The sequence below is a fragment of the Bombyx mori genome, chromosome 12 (assembly GCF_030269925.1).
Source record: "Bombyx mori chromosome 12, ASM3026992v2".
In the NCBI taxonomy this organism is placed as follows: domain Eukaryota; kingdom Metazoa; phylum Arthropoda; class Insecta; order Lepidoptera; family Bombycidae; genus Bombyx; species Bombyx mori.
In genome coordinates, this window is record NC_085118.1 from 7,801,471 (window position 1) to 7,820,329 (window position 18,859).

An 18,859-nucleotide genomic window follows, 5' to 3' on the forward strand; every position below is an offset into this window, starting at 1 on the left:
AGAGGGCCGTTCGGATTGTCGATAGTTCTATTCTCACGGATCGCTTGGAACCTTCTGGGTCTGCGGAGAGACTTCGCTTCTCTCTGTATTTTGTACCGTATGTTCCATGGGGAGTACTCTAAGGAATTTTTCTTCTTGCTTCTGGAGAATATTTACTGGTAGGTAGAGGCTTGGCTCTATCCCTGGCAGTGCTGATTAAGCTAAAGCAAGGGTTCCCAAGCTTATTTTGTCTACTGCCTTAAATTATTTTTAGGGCCCCCATTTTTTCACCTACTTAAAAACTACTATAGCTCAGTAAGAGTCCTAGATTAAATTACAAATCGCCTCCAAAGCCTCTACACGACGCCCCCTTTTTTTCTGGGTCTCTTACCGCCCCGCCCCCTTTAGACCTGCAGCGCCGATAAGGGGGCGTTATCGCCTACCCAGGGAATGGCTCAGCTATTCCAAAAAATATATATACTTCTATTTACTATATACCTATAGGTCTTGGATATCTAATAAACGAACTTGATAATTGGGTATTTGGAAAGAAAACAAGAATAGAATTTTCAACGTAAATAATTTTATTCAAACTATTCTATTGAACATCACTAACTCATGAACATTGTACATCTGCAAATATGGATAGTTTTGTTGGATATTAGTCAAAACCAATAAAAGTAAGAAGTTAATTACAGTAAAATTAATCAATTTACACATTCACATCAATAAAATTATCTTAAGTGACAAAATAAATACTCATAATATATTCTCTACTATGTAATAAAGATAAATTATTATTAATTAATACATTAGTTACCTTAAAATTAAAATAAAATATATTTACAAGTTATTTTAGGAATTAGAACAAACAATTGTTGTTAGTTGATTATTAAAATTTTTAATATATGTCATAATTCCTTGGCAGTAAAATTTAACAAAACAGAATTTGTTGTCATTCGATATTCATAATTAAAAACTATTTAAGTACCGTTTTATAAGAATTTGAGACTGCGTATATAAATTAAAATGAAGTACATGTCATAATTAAATCATAAATTTATTTTAAATACATTATTGCAGCTTAGTATCATTTGCTCGCGTCAATGCCCATATTTGCAGATGACTATTTAATATTCCGTAAGAAAATAAAATTCTCAATAAATAAATGACGAATACTACTTAAAAAGGTGAGATGTTACACACCGTTTTTAACACAATCTCTTACTATAAAAATGATCAACAAACAACTTTGCACCTCGCCTAAGGGGTCAAGGGGGTCATAATAGTGCAGAAATATAATATGTCATGAGATTCAATAGTTACGATACAGATTGCCGCTTTGAGCAAATAATCCTGATGTCTTAGCCTAGCCATGCGTGAGGTGGGATCGACTACTCAGCGTAACAGTACACTATTTAGTAAGATACAACATAGCGATGCAACAATTATTTGTGCACGTGATATTTTTCATGTGGGCAACTCTGTTCATGATTACTATAAATAATTCACTTTTAACATGATGAAAATTCAATGTATCTAGCAACCTGAGTAAAATAACATTTAGTATACGTTTTATAATTAATATACAATTTACATTGTTAATTGAAGCACATTTATATAAGACTTTGTCAAATAAAATAAATTATACAATAATCTAAAACTCGATACAAACATTGAATTCGAATAATAGCCATAGTCAATAAAATATATATTACGCTCGATCAAATAAAGCACGATCGTTTCCTAAAACTGCTAGTCGATAACGAATGATTGGTCAACAATTTTATGCACAAGTGATAATTTACACGTTTATCGGAAACAATTAATTAGAAAAAGTGGGGAAGTTTCTACGAAGCCGTGAGATCGGGAAATGTGTTGAAAATCTACAAAAACACCTTTGAATCATACGACCGGGATGTAGAATGGGCATCTTAGCTCACATACCATCCCAGGCGAACGACAGTTCGCGATGCGACACAAAGCGCCTATACCTACTATGAGCGAGACGCGATGTCACTGCATTTTTGTTTTATATAATGCGTGGTTTCTAGAAAAAAAAATGATTCGACCGCACCTTATACAGTATAAAAAATTGTAAACGTTGACACACATAATATATTTAAATTATAATGTGTTTTATACATTATTGGAATTACTTGTGGTTTAATTTAGTCTTTTTATTATATGACTAATAGTTAGTTGTCTATCAGAACACTGTAAGTGAAGTTATCGAAATAACGGAAATAAACGCGAAATTAAGCAGTAGTGTTTTTAATCTTTGTACTAAAATATCTATATGAACTAAATAATAATCATCTTACTCATGACTTAGCGTACCTTTACAAGCCAGTTTAAAGAAAACTGTTAAAATTGAATCAGACCGTACGAATAACACTTTGTCAATTCTATTATTTATACTTATAAAGCTTCGGTAACTCGTCTATACTAATATTATAAAGAGGTAAGATTTGTTTGTTTGTTTGTTTCGAATAGGCTCCGAAACTACTGGAGCGATTTGAAAAATTCTTTTTCCATTAGATGCCGACATTGTCCCTGATGAACATAGGCTACTTTTTTAAATTTTTTTTTTTTTTTTTGGTTTCATGTGTGTTTTAATGTTTCCGAAGCGAAGCGAGGGCGGGTCGCTAGTCATTAATAAGACCATAAACGTTTGCAATTTTGGTTTGAACGTTTCAACAGGCTGTTATTATATTACTTTTATCTCACCTTTTTCATACTGTATCAATTTTGATGAATCATTCAAAACCACTTTGTGAACGTATCTCGGTCCATAAAATATAAACGGCTCTGTGTCGCGTCGCATAGCATCGTATTGACGCATTTGTCTCTCACGTGAACCTAAAGATTGTACACATTAGGCGTTTGTATCATTAGTATTTGACACACTTGCACTAAGAGCATTGGCTCAATCTGGAAGTTGACTGATTTCTTTCGAGAGGCTTCTCTGCTGTTACTATTAAAGACGATAGAAACAGAGACAAGAGAATTTTGGTGCTTCAATCAATATTACAAAAAAAATCCTTACTAAGGAGGAATCGCCTGACATTAAACGGCTTGTAGCGTTTGTTTTTTATTTCGATAAACAATAAATCAGATCAGTTCATTTTCAAAGTTCGGAAAAGCACTTCGCGTGTGTAAATTAAACCGTGCTCATAAAACTCGTGTTCCGAGACGCCTAATGTGTACGAGCTGTAGCTAAAAGCAATAAAACGCGCTTACCGAGGTGCGTGCGTCTACGCGCGTACTATTACGTAATTCGGACCTTTCGGTTCTTAATATGCGCGTTTCCATGGCGCTTGTTTCTAACGACTAATGTGAACTAGCTGTTGTCATTAATTATAAAACGCGGCCGACGACTGCGACTCGCAGAGCGCCGGCAACACCACTAGGGACGCACAAACAACAAGGGAGTCGCACATTGCGTGCTAACAATGGCGAGTGATACTCGAGGCACTATGATAAGTAGTAAAGTGTACCGGGCGGTCGGTCGGGGCTCACGGGGGCTCACAGGGGCTCGCGGCGCGGCACCCACACGGACGGGCCGCTCTCCGCCGCGATCACCGCCTTCACCTTCGAGTATATCTCTTCCGGCGTGTCGCCCGTCACCACGGCTGTGAATCACACGCACCGGAATAACATATCAAATAAAATAAAAAAAATAAATAAATAAAATAAAATTCATTTAATTCAGACCCTCTCAAGTCCATATGTTGTAAGTTGAATAATACTTAGAACTATGGTTAGTAAAATTAAAATTAAAATTAAAATTAGCAATTAAAACATTTAAACATTTAATTCATAAATCTGCGCTGCTTTGAGGCACCTGGTATATGGGTATGTATATGAACCCAGTGTCTCAAAACAGCACATTCGGGTTTATTACCTATAACCATCAGGATATTATTAGTACTCGCACGAACCCCACGCATCAGTGAGGCCGTTCGTTTGCGGATGATTGATGAAAAATCATCCACGTGAGCATCCGCAAACATACCTGATGCGCTACAGTACCGCGGGAGCCCCAACAACATCCTGAAAGCATTATTATATTGCACTCGGAGAGCATTGTATGCCCGCCGCGCATATCGAACCCACAGGGTACAGGTATATAAGGACTGGCAAAACGCCTTGAACAAGGTTACCTTAACCTGTGCGGTACAACGGTAGAACCTGCGGGCCAGCATACTGCAGCGGACAGCCAACGCTCTCCGTTCCCTTTCAATATCTGCATCATCTTTAAGGTGCTCAGTTACAATATGGCCAAGGTATTTGAACTCAGTAACCCTCTTCAGTGGAGTACCTCCGAGCGTCACTGGTGGCACATAACTCGGTTTTGTCTTTGCTGCCTTAAAGACGAGCAGTTCACTTTTTTTAACATTATAGCGGAGCCCGTGAGATTCCGCGTACCTCTCACAGATGGACAACAACCGCCGGAGAGCACCGATCGATGGGCTCAACAGCACCATGTCGTCAGCGTAACTGATGCTGTTCACACAGTGACCATCAATCGAGCAGCCGACACGTGCCTCACCGAGTGCCTCGATCAACTCATTAATATACAGGTTGAAAAGCGCCGGTGAGGTTAAGCCCCCCTGCCTCACCCCGCATTCCAACCTGTACTCCTCCGAAAGTGTGTTTGACCATCTTACCTGATTGGTCTGATACTCGTACCAATGGGAGAACAAGTCCACGTAAGGTCCCGGTACGCCCGTCTGCCTCAACTTACCCCACAACAAGTCGTACCTGACTAGGTCGAAAGCCTTCGAAAGATCGAGAAACACTGCATAAACAGGCGTATTCCTCTCCGTGTAGTATCCCACCACATGCTTTAGCGACAGGATTGCACACTCGGTAGATAACATCGGTCTAAAACCGAACTGAGCATCACTTAATGTAAGATGATCACTCACCTGCCGCTCGAGCACTGCATCGAGTACCTTAGCAGTTATGGTTGCCAGGGAGATCGGCCGATAGTTGTTACGATCCGATACGTCGCCTGTTTTATTTTTTAAAATCGGGACAACGACCGTTCTCATTAACGCCCCGGGCAGATACGAATGTCTGATACAGAAGGTATATAAGAGCGCTAGCAATCTAGGTAAATGCGGACCGGCGTGTTGAAAGTGCTCAATGCTGAGGTGGTCATGACCGGGAGACTTACCCTTAGTCATATTCATTATAATTTTAGTTATTTCCTTCGTTGTTATCCGAGGTGGTACATGCGAGGGTCGACTCGGGTCCACCACCCCAGCATCAGCACCTCTACTTAACTGACCGGGTGATTGTACCCTGAAATGGTTTCTAAACAGATTAGCAATCCTCACAGGCTCACACTCGCCATCAATGCTCACCGGGATACCAGCTTTTGGACTCAATCTCCTTGTTTGTTTCCAGAAACCTCGGAAGTCTTTTTGTTCGTGTTTTGTGGCAAGAATATTCATTTTTATTTGTTCCTGATGGTTTTGACAAAATTTAAGCTGTTTTTTGAATATTTTTCTCGATTCCACCATATCCCTATACACAGTTCCTTTCCGAGGTTTCCCGTTCCACACCCAGCAAAGAAAAGTTTGTCTAGCCACCCGGTGAGCACTGCGGACGTGCTTGTTCCACCCAATCAATGGTCGAATACCCCTATGGGTTATTTCACACTTATTACTAAAATTATCATAACAGTTAATAGAGGCTTCAGTTAAAACATTAATAATACACATATAAAAATTATTTATAACAGATTGATGATTCACATTAGTACACATTTTATCACAACATTTGTTCAATTCTAGAGGAAAATCTATTAATTTCAATTTATCATTACAATATTTAAAATACATATCAATTTGATCTCCTGTGCGTTCACCCCATATAATTTTATTTACATTACTAATATTAGGCGGAATAGTCATGGATCTAACTCTTTCAAGATTACATTCGACCTCCAATGGAAAATGATCTGACCAGAAAACATCATAATGTATTTTTACGTTTACTACTGTCCGCCACGCGGCCACACTAGTTAAACAATGGTCGAGCCACGAACAGGTACCATGCGCAACGCTAGTGTAAGTATATGATTGAGAGTCAATACCTAGTCTCTCAATGTCCGCACATAGCCAATTCTGCTCCGCACAAAAACTTAACATTTCATTTCCAAATAATTTGCCAGGATGGGCATTAAAATCTCCTAACACATATATAGATTCAACATGTTCATTCTCAACTATAGCAGATATTTCACTGAGGCATTCAACAAATTCACATAAATGATCAAGTTCGTTAGTAGGCATATATACACTAAAAAATAACATAGACCGATCCGCGACACACACTTTGATCGCGACAATACGCTCACTCGCACAGGGGATCACAGACACCGATTGAAATGAATCATTTCTCCATAATAGGCCTACGCCACCGTAAGGACGGCCGCGCAATAACCCACTGCTATTGTCCATCGCTGATTTACCAAAATAAGAAAAGTCTTTGTTTAACAACCCCAGATCAGGTACTTCGGTTGGTAATAACCATGTTTCTTGGAGTGCCATTACATCCACCTTCTTACTCAGTAGCCGTATGCAATCCATAGACCTCTTTAGGCTCATACAGTTGAAGCTCATAATTTTATATGTCTTGTGGTTATCTTTATCCATTTTAAGTAATTAATTTTTGTTCATCACTTGTTTTCTCATATTTATTATACTGTACAAACCTGCGGTAAGATACCCCACAAGGCCATAAATTCTCATCCATAAATATCGATAATTTATCCTTAGGTATCATAAACTTGTACCCTCCGTAATCTTTTTTAAATTTCATATTTACTTTCTCTAATTGCACGTCAACACCGGTCTTGCTCTATCAGATCTTAAAACTTTTTATTCTATAGCTTGAAGCTGTTATTATTAAGCTGCTGGTATTAATACCGGGACTCAGAAATGATACTGCGTAAAACTTCAGCGGTAGGCAGCGGCTTGGCTCTGCCCCTGGCATTGCTGAAGTACATGGGCGACGGTAACCACTCACCATCAGGTGGGCCGTGCGCTCGACTGCCTACAAGGGCACAAAAAAAAGAAACTAACCAGTAAAATATTCAGCGAATTCTTGCTCCATTTTAAGGGCACGTTCATAAGTTTTCTTCGCTTGTTCTTCTGTCATTCTCTTGTTCATTTCCCTGCGAATTTTGTAACGTGATATCATCATACAAAATACAAAAAGATCATTTCATCTACATCCAGTTTTGTATGTTTTTCTGTAGGTACCCAAAAAAATATACTTACATTATAGACTCTACACTCTTTGGTTTGATAAATATGGCAATAGGGAATAGTTGTGCTACTTGCAATCTCTTGATTGCGTTACCGCTGACGTCCAAAATGCAATGCTTGCCCTGCAAAAAAAAACCACATTATTTTACGTATGAGATGAATTCAAGAAAATTAACTTTTAACAATGATTTCAATGACAACGTGCATGAAGCGAACACGCCAGGTTGGATAAGTTTCTAAGTTTCTGAGATAATGGTTTTTTCGGTATCGAATCTGAACTAAGCGCTCCAGTGTCTAGTTTACTCGCGTCAAACTCTTGTCGGGACAGTACAAAATGATGCAATAGACACGAGAAAATACGGCGTCTTCCGTAAGCTCTTCGAATTACTATTTCGGTTTATCTATCGAGATGTAGGGTTCGAAGCGATTATTCAATGTGGACAGCAGATATCACTTGCATTTTATAACCAGTAATCTCATAAGTTCAAGCTTTTAAAACATACTAGTTGTTCCCCCGGAAATTAGACTAAATTATTTGAAATTATAAGTTTGTACACTATAATGATTATATTGTCAAAGACTATTTATTCTGGAATCACAGATTTCGCCAAGACTACACTTTAGACAATTATTTATATTAATAAAGACAAACATTCTCAATTTGACCACAGACTATGCTAATAGTATGCACGCGTGTGTGTGTGTCAAATACATGGTAGTGTGTGTAATGTTTTTTTATTGATGTAATTTATTTTTTATGCATAATTTAAAGAAATATTTACATTCTGCATTCTCCTTGTATATATTTTCTTTATGTGTGGGAAGTTTCATACTCATCCGTCCGCGTGATTTTCGTAAAAAGAGGTAGATAGACTTAGATGGGTGGACGAGCTCACAGCCCACCTGTTATTAAGTGGTTACCGGAGCCCGTAGACATCTACAACGTAAATGCGCCACCCACCTTGAGATACAAGTTGTAAGGTCTCAGAATAGTTAAAACGGCTGCATCGCCCTTCAAACCGAAACGCATTACTGCTTCACGGCAGAAATAGGCAGGGTGGTGGCACCTACCCGCGCGGACTCATAAGTGGTCCTACCACCAGTAAAAATATTAAAACTTATTTTGAAAATGTTCTTAGCGCGATGCAAGTTTTTGCTTTGTTTTTGCAAATGTGTGTAATGTTATTTTTTATTGATGTAATGTAGTTTTTTAAGCATAATTTAAATAAATATTTACATTCTGTACTGTCTTTCTCTATATTGTCTTTAAATGTAGGAAATTTCATACTCCTCCGTCCGCGTAATTTTCGTAAAAAAGTGGTACAAAGTTTTTGGTTCACGTATAAATACATAGATAGATATACCTTCTCGGCGACTTCTCGCACGGATGCCACGGACGTTCCGTACAGATTGTCGTTGTACTGGCCGGCCTCGATGAACAGGTGATTCTGTATGTCGCGCTCCATCTGCTCGCGGCTGGCCACGAAGTGGTAGTCCCGCCCGTCCACCTCGTAGTCGCGTCTTGGCCGTGTCGTATCTATTAACATATATATATATATATATATATATATATATATATTCCTACCTAAGCTGATAGCCTTGAGAGGCTATTTCAGCGTAACCTTAACTAGGAGGTGAGCTTGCGGGGCTCAAACCTGAGGACGTCGCTAACACGAACCCTAGCAAGAGCCGTGCTTCGCAGAATCTACCAGCAGATCGGAAACGCGACCCAATGAGAAGATCCGGCGAGAAACTCAGTGGGCTGTGTCTGTGGGTTCATTTACTCGTCGAGCACTTCGTCGCAAGCGACGGGTTCGACGAGACCGATGACCGGTACTTGAGGTAACTAAAAGCACCGTTAGTGGATCGGCGTGTACATATTATTACAAATTCAATAAAAATCGTATAATTGTCATGTTCAAATTTTTGAGTCCGCACGGGTAGGTACCACCACCCTGCCTGTTTCTGCCGTGAAGCGGTAACGCGTTTCGATTTGAAGGGCGGGGCAGCCGTTGTAACTATACTGAGACCTTAGAACTCTTATCTCAAGCTGGGTGGGTGGCGGCATTTACGTTGTAGATATCTACTGGCCCCGGTAACCACTTAACACCAGGTGGGCCGTGAGCTCGTCCATCCACCTAAGCAATAAATAAATAAAATGTTCTATACAGCATTGCTTTATTATTCATAATCGTTAAGAAAAAATTCTTCTTCTTCACAATCTTTGTTTAATGTCTATAGTACACCGCAACATACCTGCTATATTTTTATATTTTCCAAAATTTCTGTAAATTAAATGGTTGTCTGGAAGAGATCGCTTTTAGCGATAAGACCGCCTATTGTACAAATGTATCTGCTTTTTGACTGTTTTTTGAATGTGAATTGTGTTTGGTGTGCAATAAAGTGTATTCTCTCTCTCTTTATATTACTCACGAGGCACGCAGCTTCCAAACTTGTCAGGGAACTCGGAAATGAGGTCGTCGTTTATTCTATCTTTCAATGGGCCCAATATTATCACGGGCCGAGTGTACGCGATCGTCAATTGCTGAACTGTTTCGTAAGACAACACCGTCTCGTCTTGACCTGTAAACATTCACGCGCAGTACACATCAGTTTTAATCACATTTAACGTGTAATCATTACGTGGTATCACTAAAGTAGTCATTACGTGGCATCACTAAACTGTTCCCTTGAAACCAACCAGGAATTATTTGTAGATTTCAATTTCGTGCTACCCGTGTTGTATGTAGCAAATCCGTGCCATACCCGTGCCATACAAATTTATATATATTTTTTTTCTACATCAAAAACCATTTCAAATGATTATGGTTATTCACAGAGATCAGCGTATCACAGCGATATTTGTTTGATATATATATATAATATAAATGTGTATTTATAGTTATGAAAATTATTCTATGATATAATTTCATCTATTCAATGGAAACTACCTAAATTATTAAATATTTCGTTTTACTGGTATCTAGTTCACAAGCATTCTCTAGACTAACTCGAATGGTTTCACTACAAACTTATTTCGTACAATATGTATTGTATTGAGAGAGAAAAAAAAACACTTCACGAAAAACCTTATTTGGCAAAGCAATAACTTTTGCTATTCATTTAGAAACTGATTTAAAATCATTTATAAGTACATGCTTTTTCGTAAAATCGTAAAACGTAATTTAGAACATTGTCATATTGAAGCCAGAAATATAAAAGAAGAAATATTTATGTAACAATTTTCTACGATACTTTAAGTTCGACAATTAAATCCATTCATCATTACAGTGGTCTGGCTTGAATACAAAAATCAATGTAATCAATGTAATTCAATAAAAAATAATTAAACACATTAAAAAGCAATGTAGTATGTCATATATCACAGCTGAAGACGAACATAAAGTAACATAAGGCTTTGAAAAAATTTACAGCGTCCCCTATTACGTTTTGAAGCGACAAAAAACTAAATCTATAAATAAACCAGCAGAGCGTATTTGACAAACTGTAAACAAAGCTCGCATGAGAATGTCGCGTCTCGCGTACCGTGACTCGTAACTAGTGAGCGACATGCGTGCGTGGAGTGAGCATGCGCGTGACGCGCCAAGCTAAGGTCTGTGTGCTTAGTGAGAGTTCTTTAACGCCCTCGATAGCGTAACAGTTAATTTGAATTTGTATGGAGTTGGAACGTTTGCCTACGTTTGCCGCTAGGGGCGCTGTTCCGAACTGCATACAAATTTGAGTTAACTTTACGCTATCGAGAACGTTAAAAAACTCGCACTAAGCACACTGTTCAATCGGAACGCACAACCGAACGTATTGTGTCGTGTCGGACTATATTCATTATGCGAAAGCGTCTTGTAATCGATTCCGTCATCGCATATCGTCTTTTCGCATTAAAAGTGTACAATTTCCAAAAATATTCGAAATTGAGTTAATATGCGGAATCATTTGGTATCACCAGTATTTTTCTCATAAATACTATCAAAAGAGCGTAGTTTAGTTTTAGTTTTTTTTTTTAGTTTACTTATGTATTGACTGCTATTAACAAAATTAATAAATAATTTTATCTTACTTTAAAAGACAGATAACTTAACTGGTAAAAAATAAGAAATAAATGTTGCAAAGATGATTAATATTAAAAATATCACATGTTACACCTTTAAAACACTCTCCTGTAAAATTAGTTAGTTTTGAGATTATACAGTTTTAATGCGAGAAGACGATAACGTCAGCGATGAGTGACGTTTTCGCACAATCGGGCGTCAGATACCGCACAACGCTGCGTTGTGCGTTCCGACGGACAAAGCTAAGCACGACGCGTGTAGCGTGTCCCCGTGTGCTTCCAGTGGCCCGCGCGCTGCCCGCTCACTCAGACCGAGCCTGCGCCCCCCTAACACCATTCTAATGATCCAAACAATCTCGTGAGCACGATGGTCAGAGTTTCGAGTGCGGAGAGGCTATTAGATATAATCGCGTTTTATGAAATCAAAAAAAGGTAAAACAACTGAACGAAAGAAATGTCAAATAAACAAAATAAAATTGGAGTGTTATTTGAATGAAAACTACATTTCTAATTGATGATCATAACCAGAATGCGGGAGGTAAGGTATCGGCTACTGCACTCGCAAGCTACGCCTCACTCCCAAAACTTACTCTCGTCCTCGAGATATATGAGCGTTATCTCCTCCATCATGGGAAGTTCCACTCGATACAAGATTTCTCCTATACGTACAAAAATTAATGTTACATATACTTCAAACATGTACGTACACCGTTTTACGGAGGGGGGGGGGGGGGGGGGGGGCGAACCGGAAGAAAAAAAATACTACGGAGCCACAGACTCGCTCTAATTGTCCGAAACATCTCGATTCGAAAATATATTTATACAGAATCGTGAATAGCGCCCAATAAAATAAATAGCAACTCAAAATACGTTTGTCGAATGAGTGATTGAAGTCGTGTCCGTATCGGTATCGGGTTAGGCAACTAGAAGCACGGGACTGAGGCCGGACGAGTCTCAAACCAACCCGCGTGCTCGCTGCGACCCGTTCGTAATGCCGACATTAACTACGTGTTCAACATCCATTATATTCACTGAGCTCTTCCCAAGCAAACCGTGTTCACACGAATTTTCGGAATCTGACACGATTTTTTTAACACAACCAATTAAAAATGGCATCATTACATATATTTTTTTAATTATTTCTTCGCTATAACTACAATATAAACATACCGAATTAAATGTTTATCAGTAGCTTGGGAATTCCGAAAACTTATTATTAACATCGGATACTTTCGAATGAATCAAAAGTACAAGACCGACCGCATGGGAAGAGCTCTTTGTAAAATACAAAAACTAACTAAAACACAGATAATTAATTAGCCGCCGGGCCGTTGTCAGAAAACAACGACAAGCGACAAAGTTACGGCGGGAAATGAAAAACATTGCCAAGATTTCTTTTTTTTTTTTTTTGTTAGGCGACACCATGCTCTTCCACGAATACTACAAAGCAACAGTTTACTCACACTTATCCGGTACGGTTTAAGAATACCGAGTATTGTAAATAGTACCTACACGCTGAATCGTTTCGATAAACCAAAAATAATAATAATTTTATTTAACATTAGCCATAATAATATAATTGTGAGTTGTACGAAGAGTTAAATGTAAATTAATTGAAATAAAATAAGAAAATACATTTGACTAAAACAGTTCGTCTTTTAAGACTCAATCGTTGTTAGGTAAAGCATAGCTTTAATGTAAAGACAACCCAACTTCAGACAGATTGGTTGTTAGCGGCCGCACGAAATAAAAACTGCGTAATGACCTACATACATTTAATAGCAAAATGGCAAATATATATATGATCGAGGGCGGACATGGTGCACTTACCGTCAGCGTTAGCGTCCTCCTGCGTGTAACAAAGCATGAAAGCTGTAACAAATTGTATTATTAGTTTTTTTTTTAGCCCGTCGCATATTATAAAGTATAATACTTTCTCTTTCTCGCGCGAACGTTAGAAGAGGACGAACGGTACAGGTCGTATAATATGCGGCACGAGCTAAACAGCTTCGTTGATGAACGATCTATTAACTATTTTTAGTTGTTTAGATGTTTTTAACTTACATTAGGAAATTTAATTTCAATAATTTTTAATTCGCGTTCACATAAAATTTAAAATTTTCCTTGCCAAATTTTCACAGTGAGAGTATAAATTAGTGTACCCAAGCGATTATAAGTGGGAGCCGATGAGTCGAAATCCCATGTTAGTAGTGCAAAATTGTACATGGTTTTTATAGTATAAAGCTCTATAGTTTCTAAGCTTCAATTAATTAATTTGACCATCAAATTAACAAACTTGTTGCATGTATCATAGTTTCTCTTAAAATGCTGTGCTCTTGACTAAAAAATGTGTTTATATAAAAATAATTATGAAAACTTCATACCGTCAAAAATATGAATGTGTTGAAAATACTTTAAAAACGACTTACGTTCTTGATCGGAACCATCTTCAGATTTGCCGTCTTCTCGACTCTTCATGAATGGGAATTTTCTACTGAAAGATAAAGTTTTCTTTTTCCTTTCCAGAGTGGATTGGCTCTTGAAAAAGAAATCATTTGATGATTAGTATTTTTGGGAAATTACAAAGTTCGAATATCGTGCCAGCCAAGGTGTCTCTTAAGAAAATACATAAAATAGGTTTTATTAAACAAGTTGCACTATCAGGAAACACATGCTCTGTTGCTTTTAAATTTAATATAATTTTGAGGTAATCGTGACCTAAAAACGACACTACTTGTTGGTGTATTCATACCAAGTGGTTTGCTAAAATGGTATGTTTTCAGTATGTGATCCACCACTGGGCGTCGATTTAACCTTTGAAGGTACCAGTAGTGTAAGTTAATAAAACTATAACGCTCGTTCGAATTTAGGGGCTTACTCTCCCTTAAACAGAATCCTTTGGGACTACAATAATGTCCACGGTAGCGCGGCGGTCTCCGTCAACGTTCCTTCGGAGTTATCCAATTGCGCTGAACTAATTTTAAGTGAAATAGATGTTTTTTCTAATTGTCTCACAAAATCTGTCGCGGATCATGTCCCAATTAAATATAAATTGATCTTAAGCAATCAATCAAATGTAATCAAATCTTAGTTTTATAATTTTTTAATGCACTGTCGATTGCACCTATAATTGTGGTGACATCTGCCATGAACTTTTCTCAATTTGTCAATGTTTTGTATTGATGATCACTTTGTTGGTGCAACTTAATAAATAAATAAATAAAATATATAATACTGATTTACATTGACCCCAACCTAGTGAGTTGGATGAGGATAAAACAAAAAATACTCACCGTACTGACCGGTGTACCCTGTCCCTGGAATTTAACTTGTCGATCGCGTGCCCGCTGTTTTCTTTCCCATCGACGTTTCGAAGGAATTATACCGATAGCATCGGTGTCCACTTTATCCTGACCCAGCCTTCTGGAACATTGATTTATAAATTTGCAAAACAGTGACATTGACATCTGACTTTGTGTGATGCTGAAACAACTATCTCTAAAATGAAACTAAAATTTATAATCAAGTTGGTATGTGTTGCTGTGTAGCATTCACGCATTTCCAGACTAAATTAAAAAAAAAGGGTGGACGAACTCACGGCCCTCCTGGTATTAAGTGGCTATCGGAACCCATAGACATCTACAACACAAATGCCACCACCCGCCTTGAGACATGATTCCGAAGGTCTGAGTATTTTGACTTTATACATAGTTTGAAAGTTTAAAGTTTGGATTGTTGTCAATGTGACAGAGTTAATGACATAAGTAATATGTGCGATGATGCTTATTAGTCCATCGGTTAGGCTATATTATACAAGAAACCAGCGTACCTGGCTTGCCACCATTCGTCATCGGACGCATTTGTAACATGCAATATATCGCCATATCGAAACGGCAATCCTCTCGAAGGTAGACCATCGTCTCGAATGGGGTCGTAGTCAAATAATGCTCTGTAAACGATAACAAACATAATTAAAAAAGCGTGGACACAATGAAAGCACTAACACTATGAAACTTTATGAAAACCACGAAGACCACTTATCAACCTATATTACAGATGGATCTGTCATGATCCCTTGTGGATAAATGTGATATGTTTGAAATACATCCATTTATTGTAACAAATAGTGTACTATGCTAACAAATTCCCTGAAGTGGGTACAAAAATACAAAAGTTAGTTAGATACACGGCCTGCAGATCCATAGAACAGGAAAATGGAAAAGCTTCTCTTCAGAAAACATATCATATCTAAAATTAAAAGTAAATAAAATTATTGATCTAACTCATTCTTTATCTCAATAAAACTACCAGTTAAAAGTGTATTAAATAGGCACATATGATTGACTTTTCTACTGCACGTTTTCCCATTACTCTCCCGTAAACTCAGAAAGTTTTTACCTCAAAAGGCCCACAACCACAGAGTTTCTATGCTATTAACAATATAAGTATGATCACACACATTACACAATTTTATTACATGGTTTTCGTTATTTTTTTCATAACCTACCTTACATACAAGGATCGTTTTTGAGATGTCCGTAATAGCGTATGATGTTGTTTCAATTCATTGATTCGTGCTTCAAACTTATTGTATTCTTGTGGACGATACACAACAGTCAATTTAACAATTTGACCCGTGCTCTAGAAAAATAATTACATATCTCTTATTAATATTTTGCTCTGCATTCTAGTATCATACAAAACACATAGTTAAAAAAGTTATTAATTTACGGCGCTGTTGCATGATCACGGGTAAATTAAGTGTTGAGAACTCAAGAAATGTGAAATCATTCCGCCATGACCTATGCAAGTGTAATGTTCGTTCACGCGGCTCGTGCACACAATCTCCAGGTCATCTTAACGACAGCCAAAATCTAGAAATGATGTGTGAGTATCTTAAGGATGCATCAGAACGCTACTTTGATAAAGCGGCACGACACGATAACTTTTTTATCGTAGTCATCTAATTACTTATCATGTCTTGTCGGATACTCCGAATCCGCTCTCGGTGCTTTTAGGCTCTCCAAGCAACAGGCATCGTCGTCGGCTAACTAGCCCATAGACACAAGCCACTGAAAATCTCTCCGGACCTTCTCAGTGGACCGCGATTCCAATTCGGTGGTAGATTCAGCGAAGTACTACTCTTGATAGGGTCAATGTTAGCAATTCTTGCGGGTTGAGCCCGTGAAGATCACGTACCGGTCCACGCGTAATTGGAATAGTCTCTTAAGCTACAAACGATTGGGTAGGAAAAAATGCAATCATTCCAAGAACACGTTAAATAATAGTGTGTATAGTGAGATGGAGAAAGTTTAAAACAATTAATGTTTTAATTGAAAAAATTCGAAATGGGCCACAATAGCAGTATATTGAACTATTGATCATGCAAAAATATGCATACTAGTGCAGTTTTCCTAGACTTATCTATCTTGAGTACTAGTTGCATGATACCAGTCCTGTTTTTTTCTGGTGTATAGTAATCACGCGTTTTTTTTTTACAGCTTGGATGGGTGGACGAGCTCACGGACCACCTGGTGTTAAGTGGTTACTGAGGCCCATAGACATCTATAATGTAATGCAAATGCGCCACCCACCTTGAGATATCAGTTCTAAGGTCTCAGTATAGTTACAACAGCTACCCCGCTCTTCAAACCGAAACGCATTACTGCTTCACGGCAGAAATAGGCAGGGTGGTGGTACCTACCCCTGCGGACTCGCAAGAGGTCCTACCACCAGTACCTGATGTCTTGATGTGGGCAGCGACGTTTACCTTATGTCTATGAATAAGACATGGACGGAACAGTACCTTCAGGGCTTTGGCGGCCTGTTCGTGTGTGGCGTGCGATATGTCAAGATCGTTGACTGCGAGCAGACGGTCTCCTCTCCGTAGAGCGCCGGACCTCTCCGCAGGTCCGCCGGCCAACAGGAAAGAAACGTAGATGCCGTGCCCGTCTTCGCCACCGACGATGTTGAACCCCAGGCCCGAGGGACCTTTCTCCAGCTCCACCACGCGTACCTCCTCGCCGCCGTCCGTTGCGTCTTCGCGTCGGAGAGAATTTGCTGCGCTCGACGCTGTTTTTATTTTTATTATTAAATTCCTTGTTAAATGTGTACATTTTTTTTACAATGTCTAAAACTTAAAATGAGTCGACTATTATCAAAGCCGGCAATCTGACTTTTGGACAATGATTGGTAAATCAGAAAAACGAATTATTGACTTTGTATTCCATTGGCTGTCACAAAACTCTTCGGAACGAAATCTAAGATAAATAACAGGTTAACTATTAACCTTTATTTAGTGAAGGTTTTGAACCGTATTCTTTGAAGGATACGATTATATTCAAATCAATCTGTATTGACATATCAATAAAAATATTTTGTCCAAATTTTAATGCACAGATTGCCACCTTTGATAATAGACGACTCAAATAGTTTATTTATTAAAAAAAATTGTTACTGTGGTGCCAATCGTAACCAGTTAATTATAGCTGAATAAGTAAATCAATCGTGTCCGATGTTTGATAGATTTTTAATATTTATATCGTTAGATTATATAGGTACTAATAGTAATTTAATGATGTCTTACGTGTGTTAGCTCGAGAAGTGCGCGGCGAGGGTTGTCCGTGTCTCGGCCCTGGTACCAAAACTAGCAACACGCGTTCTCCTGTTGCCTTTAGAGCGGCCACGGCATCCTCGTGTGTCACGTTATCCAAATTGACATCTCCGTTCTGTTTATTTATTTCCAATATTATAATCGACAACAATAATTAGATGTGTTGTTTTTTATTTAACTGGTGGTAGGACCACTTGTGAGTCCGCGCGAGTAGGTACCACCACCCTACCTATTTCTACCGTGAAGCAGTAATGCGTTTCGGTTTGAAGGGTGGGGTAGCCGTTGTAACTATACTTGAGATCTTAGAACTTATATCTCAAGGTGGGTGGCGCATTTACGTTGTAGATGTCTACGGGCTCCAGTAACAACTTAACACCAGGTGGGCTTTGAGCTCGTCCCCCCATATAAGCAATAAAAAAAAAATGCAGTTTAATAAAACAGGCTGGATTACTTACAGAAGTGTTTTTGACCATAAGCAATTTATCACCAACTCTTAAACGTCCATCTTGATGCGCAGCGCCGCCGGCCATGATTTTGGTAACGTAAATGCCGTTGTCACCGGGTATGTGTTGGTTACCGAGTCCGCCTGCTATACTGAAGCCCAAGCCAGAGCCACCTTTTATAAGTTCTATTTCCACAGATTCCTCTTTGTTTGACACTTGTGACACGTTTAGGGTATCTTCTATAGCTCGACGTCGCACTTTCTGTAAATTGTAAGCAGTGTAAATACCTATGTATTCACGTAATTAATCATCAATAAAGAAACACATAAAAGCTATAATAAACAATAATTTTAATTTTCAAAAATATTTTTAAGTATATGAATGTTCATTTGAAGTATTCAGAAATGCAATACAGGTGCAAGAATTTAATGATATGAAATTCCTTGTGAATGATGACGTGTCATTAACGTTT

At 38.3% G+C, this 18,859-nt stretch overlaps 1 protein-coding gene across 26 annotated transcripts in view; it reads right to left on the bottom strand.

Moving 5' to 3' along the window:
* Positions 1 to 542: 542 nt before the first annotated feature.
* The window catches only part of LOC101744274 (disks large 1 tumor suppressor protein), a 43,470-nt gene continuing 25,153 nt past the window's right edge, over positions 543 to 18,859 (bottom strand). For 7 of the 26 annotated variants that reach the window (XM_038014340.2, XM_038014343.2, XM_038014342.2 and 4 more), the window contains 14 exons: positions 18,400 to 18,648; positions 17,918 to 18,059; positions 17,138 to 17,403; positions 15,839 to 15,972; positions 15,161 to 15,280; positions 14,625 to 14,754; positions 13,761 to 13,869; positions 13,162 to 13,203; positions 11,922 to 11,990; positions 9,699 to 9,848; positions 8,630 to 8,802; positions 7,278 to 7,387; positions 7,080 to 7,171; positions 543 to 3,614 (listed from right to left, as the gene is read on the bottom strand). In XM_038014340.2, the coding sequence (XP_037870268.1) occupies positions 3,508 to 3,614; positions 7,080 to 7,171; positions 7,278 to 7,387; positions 8,630 to 8,802; positions 9,699 to 9,848; positions 11,922 to 11,990; positions 13,162 to 13,203; positions 13,761 to 13,869; positions 14,625 to 14,754; positions 15,161 to 15,280; positions 15,839 to 15,972; positions 17,138 to 17,403; positions 17,918 to 18,059; positions 18,400 to 18,648 (1,893 nt within the window). In that variant the 3' untranslated portion in view covers positions 543 to 3,507. Of the gene's footprint in view, positions 3,615 to 3,670; positions 5,293 to 7,079; positions 7,172 to 7,277; positions 7,388 to 8,629; positions 8,803 to 9,698; positions 9,849 to 11,921; positions 11,991 to 13,161; positions 13,204 to 13,760; positions 13,870 to 14,624; positions 14,755 to 15,160; positions 15,281 to 15,838; positions 15,973 to 17,137; positions 17,404 to 17,917; positions 18,060 to 18,399; positions 18,649 to 18,859 lie in introns of those variants that run through there. The other 19 variants (XM_062671406.1, XM_038014341.2, XM_062671411.1 and 16 more) reach the window with 7 other exon arrangements.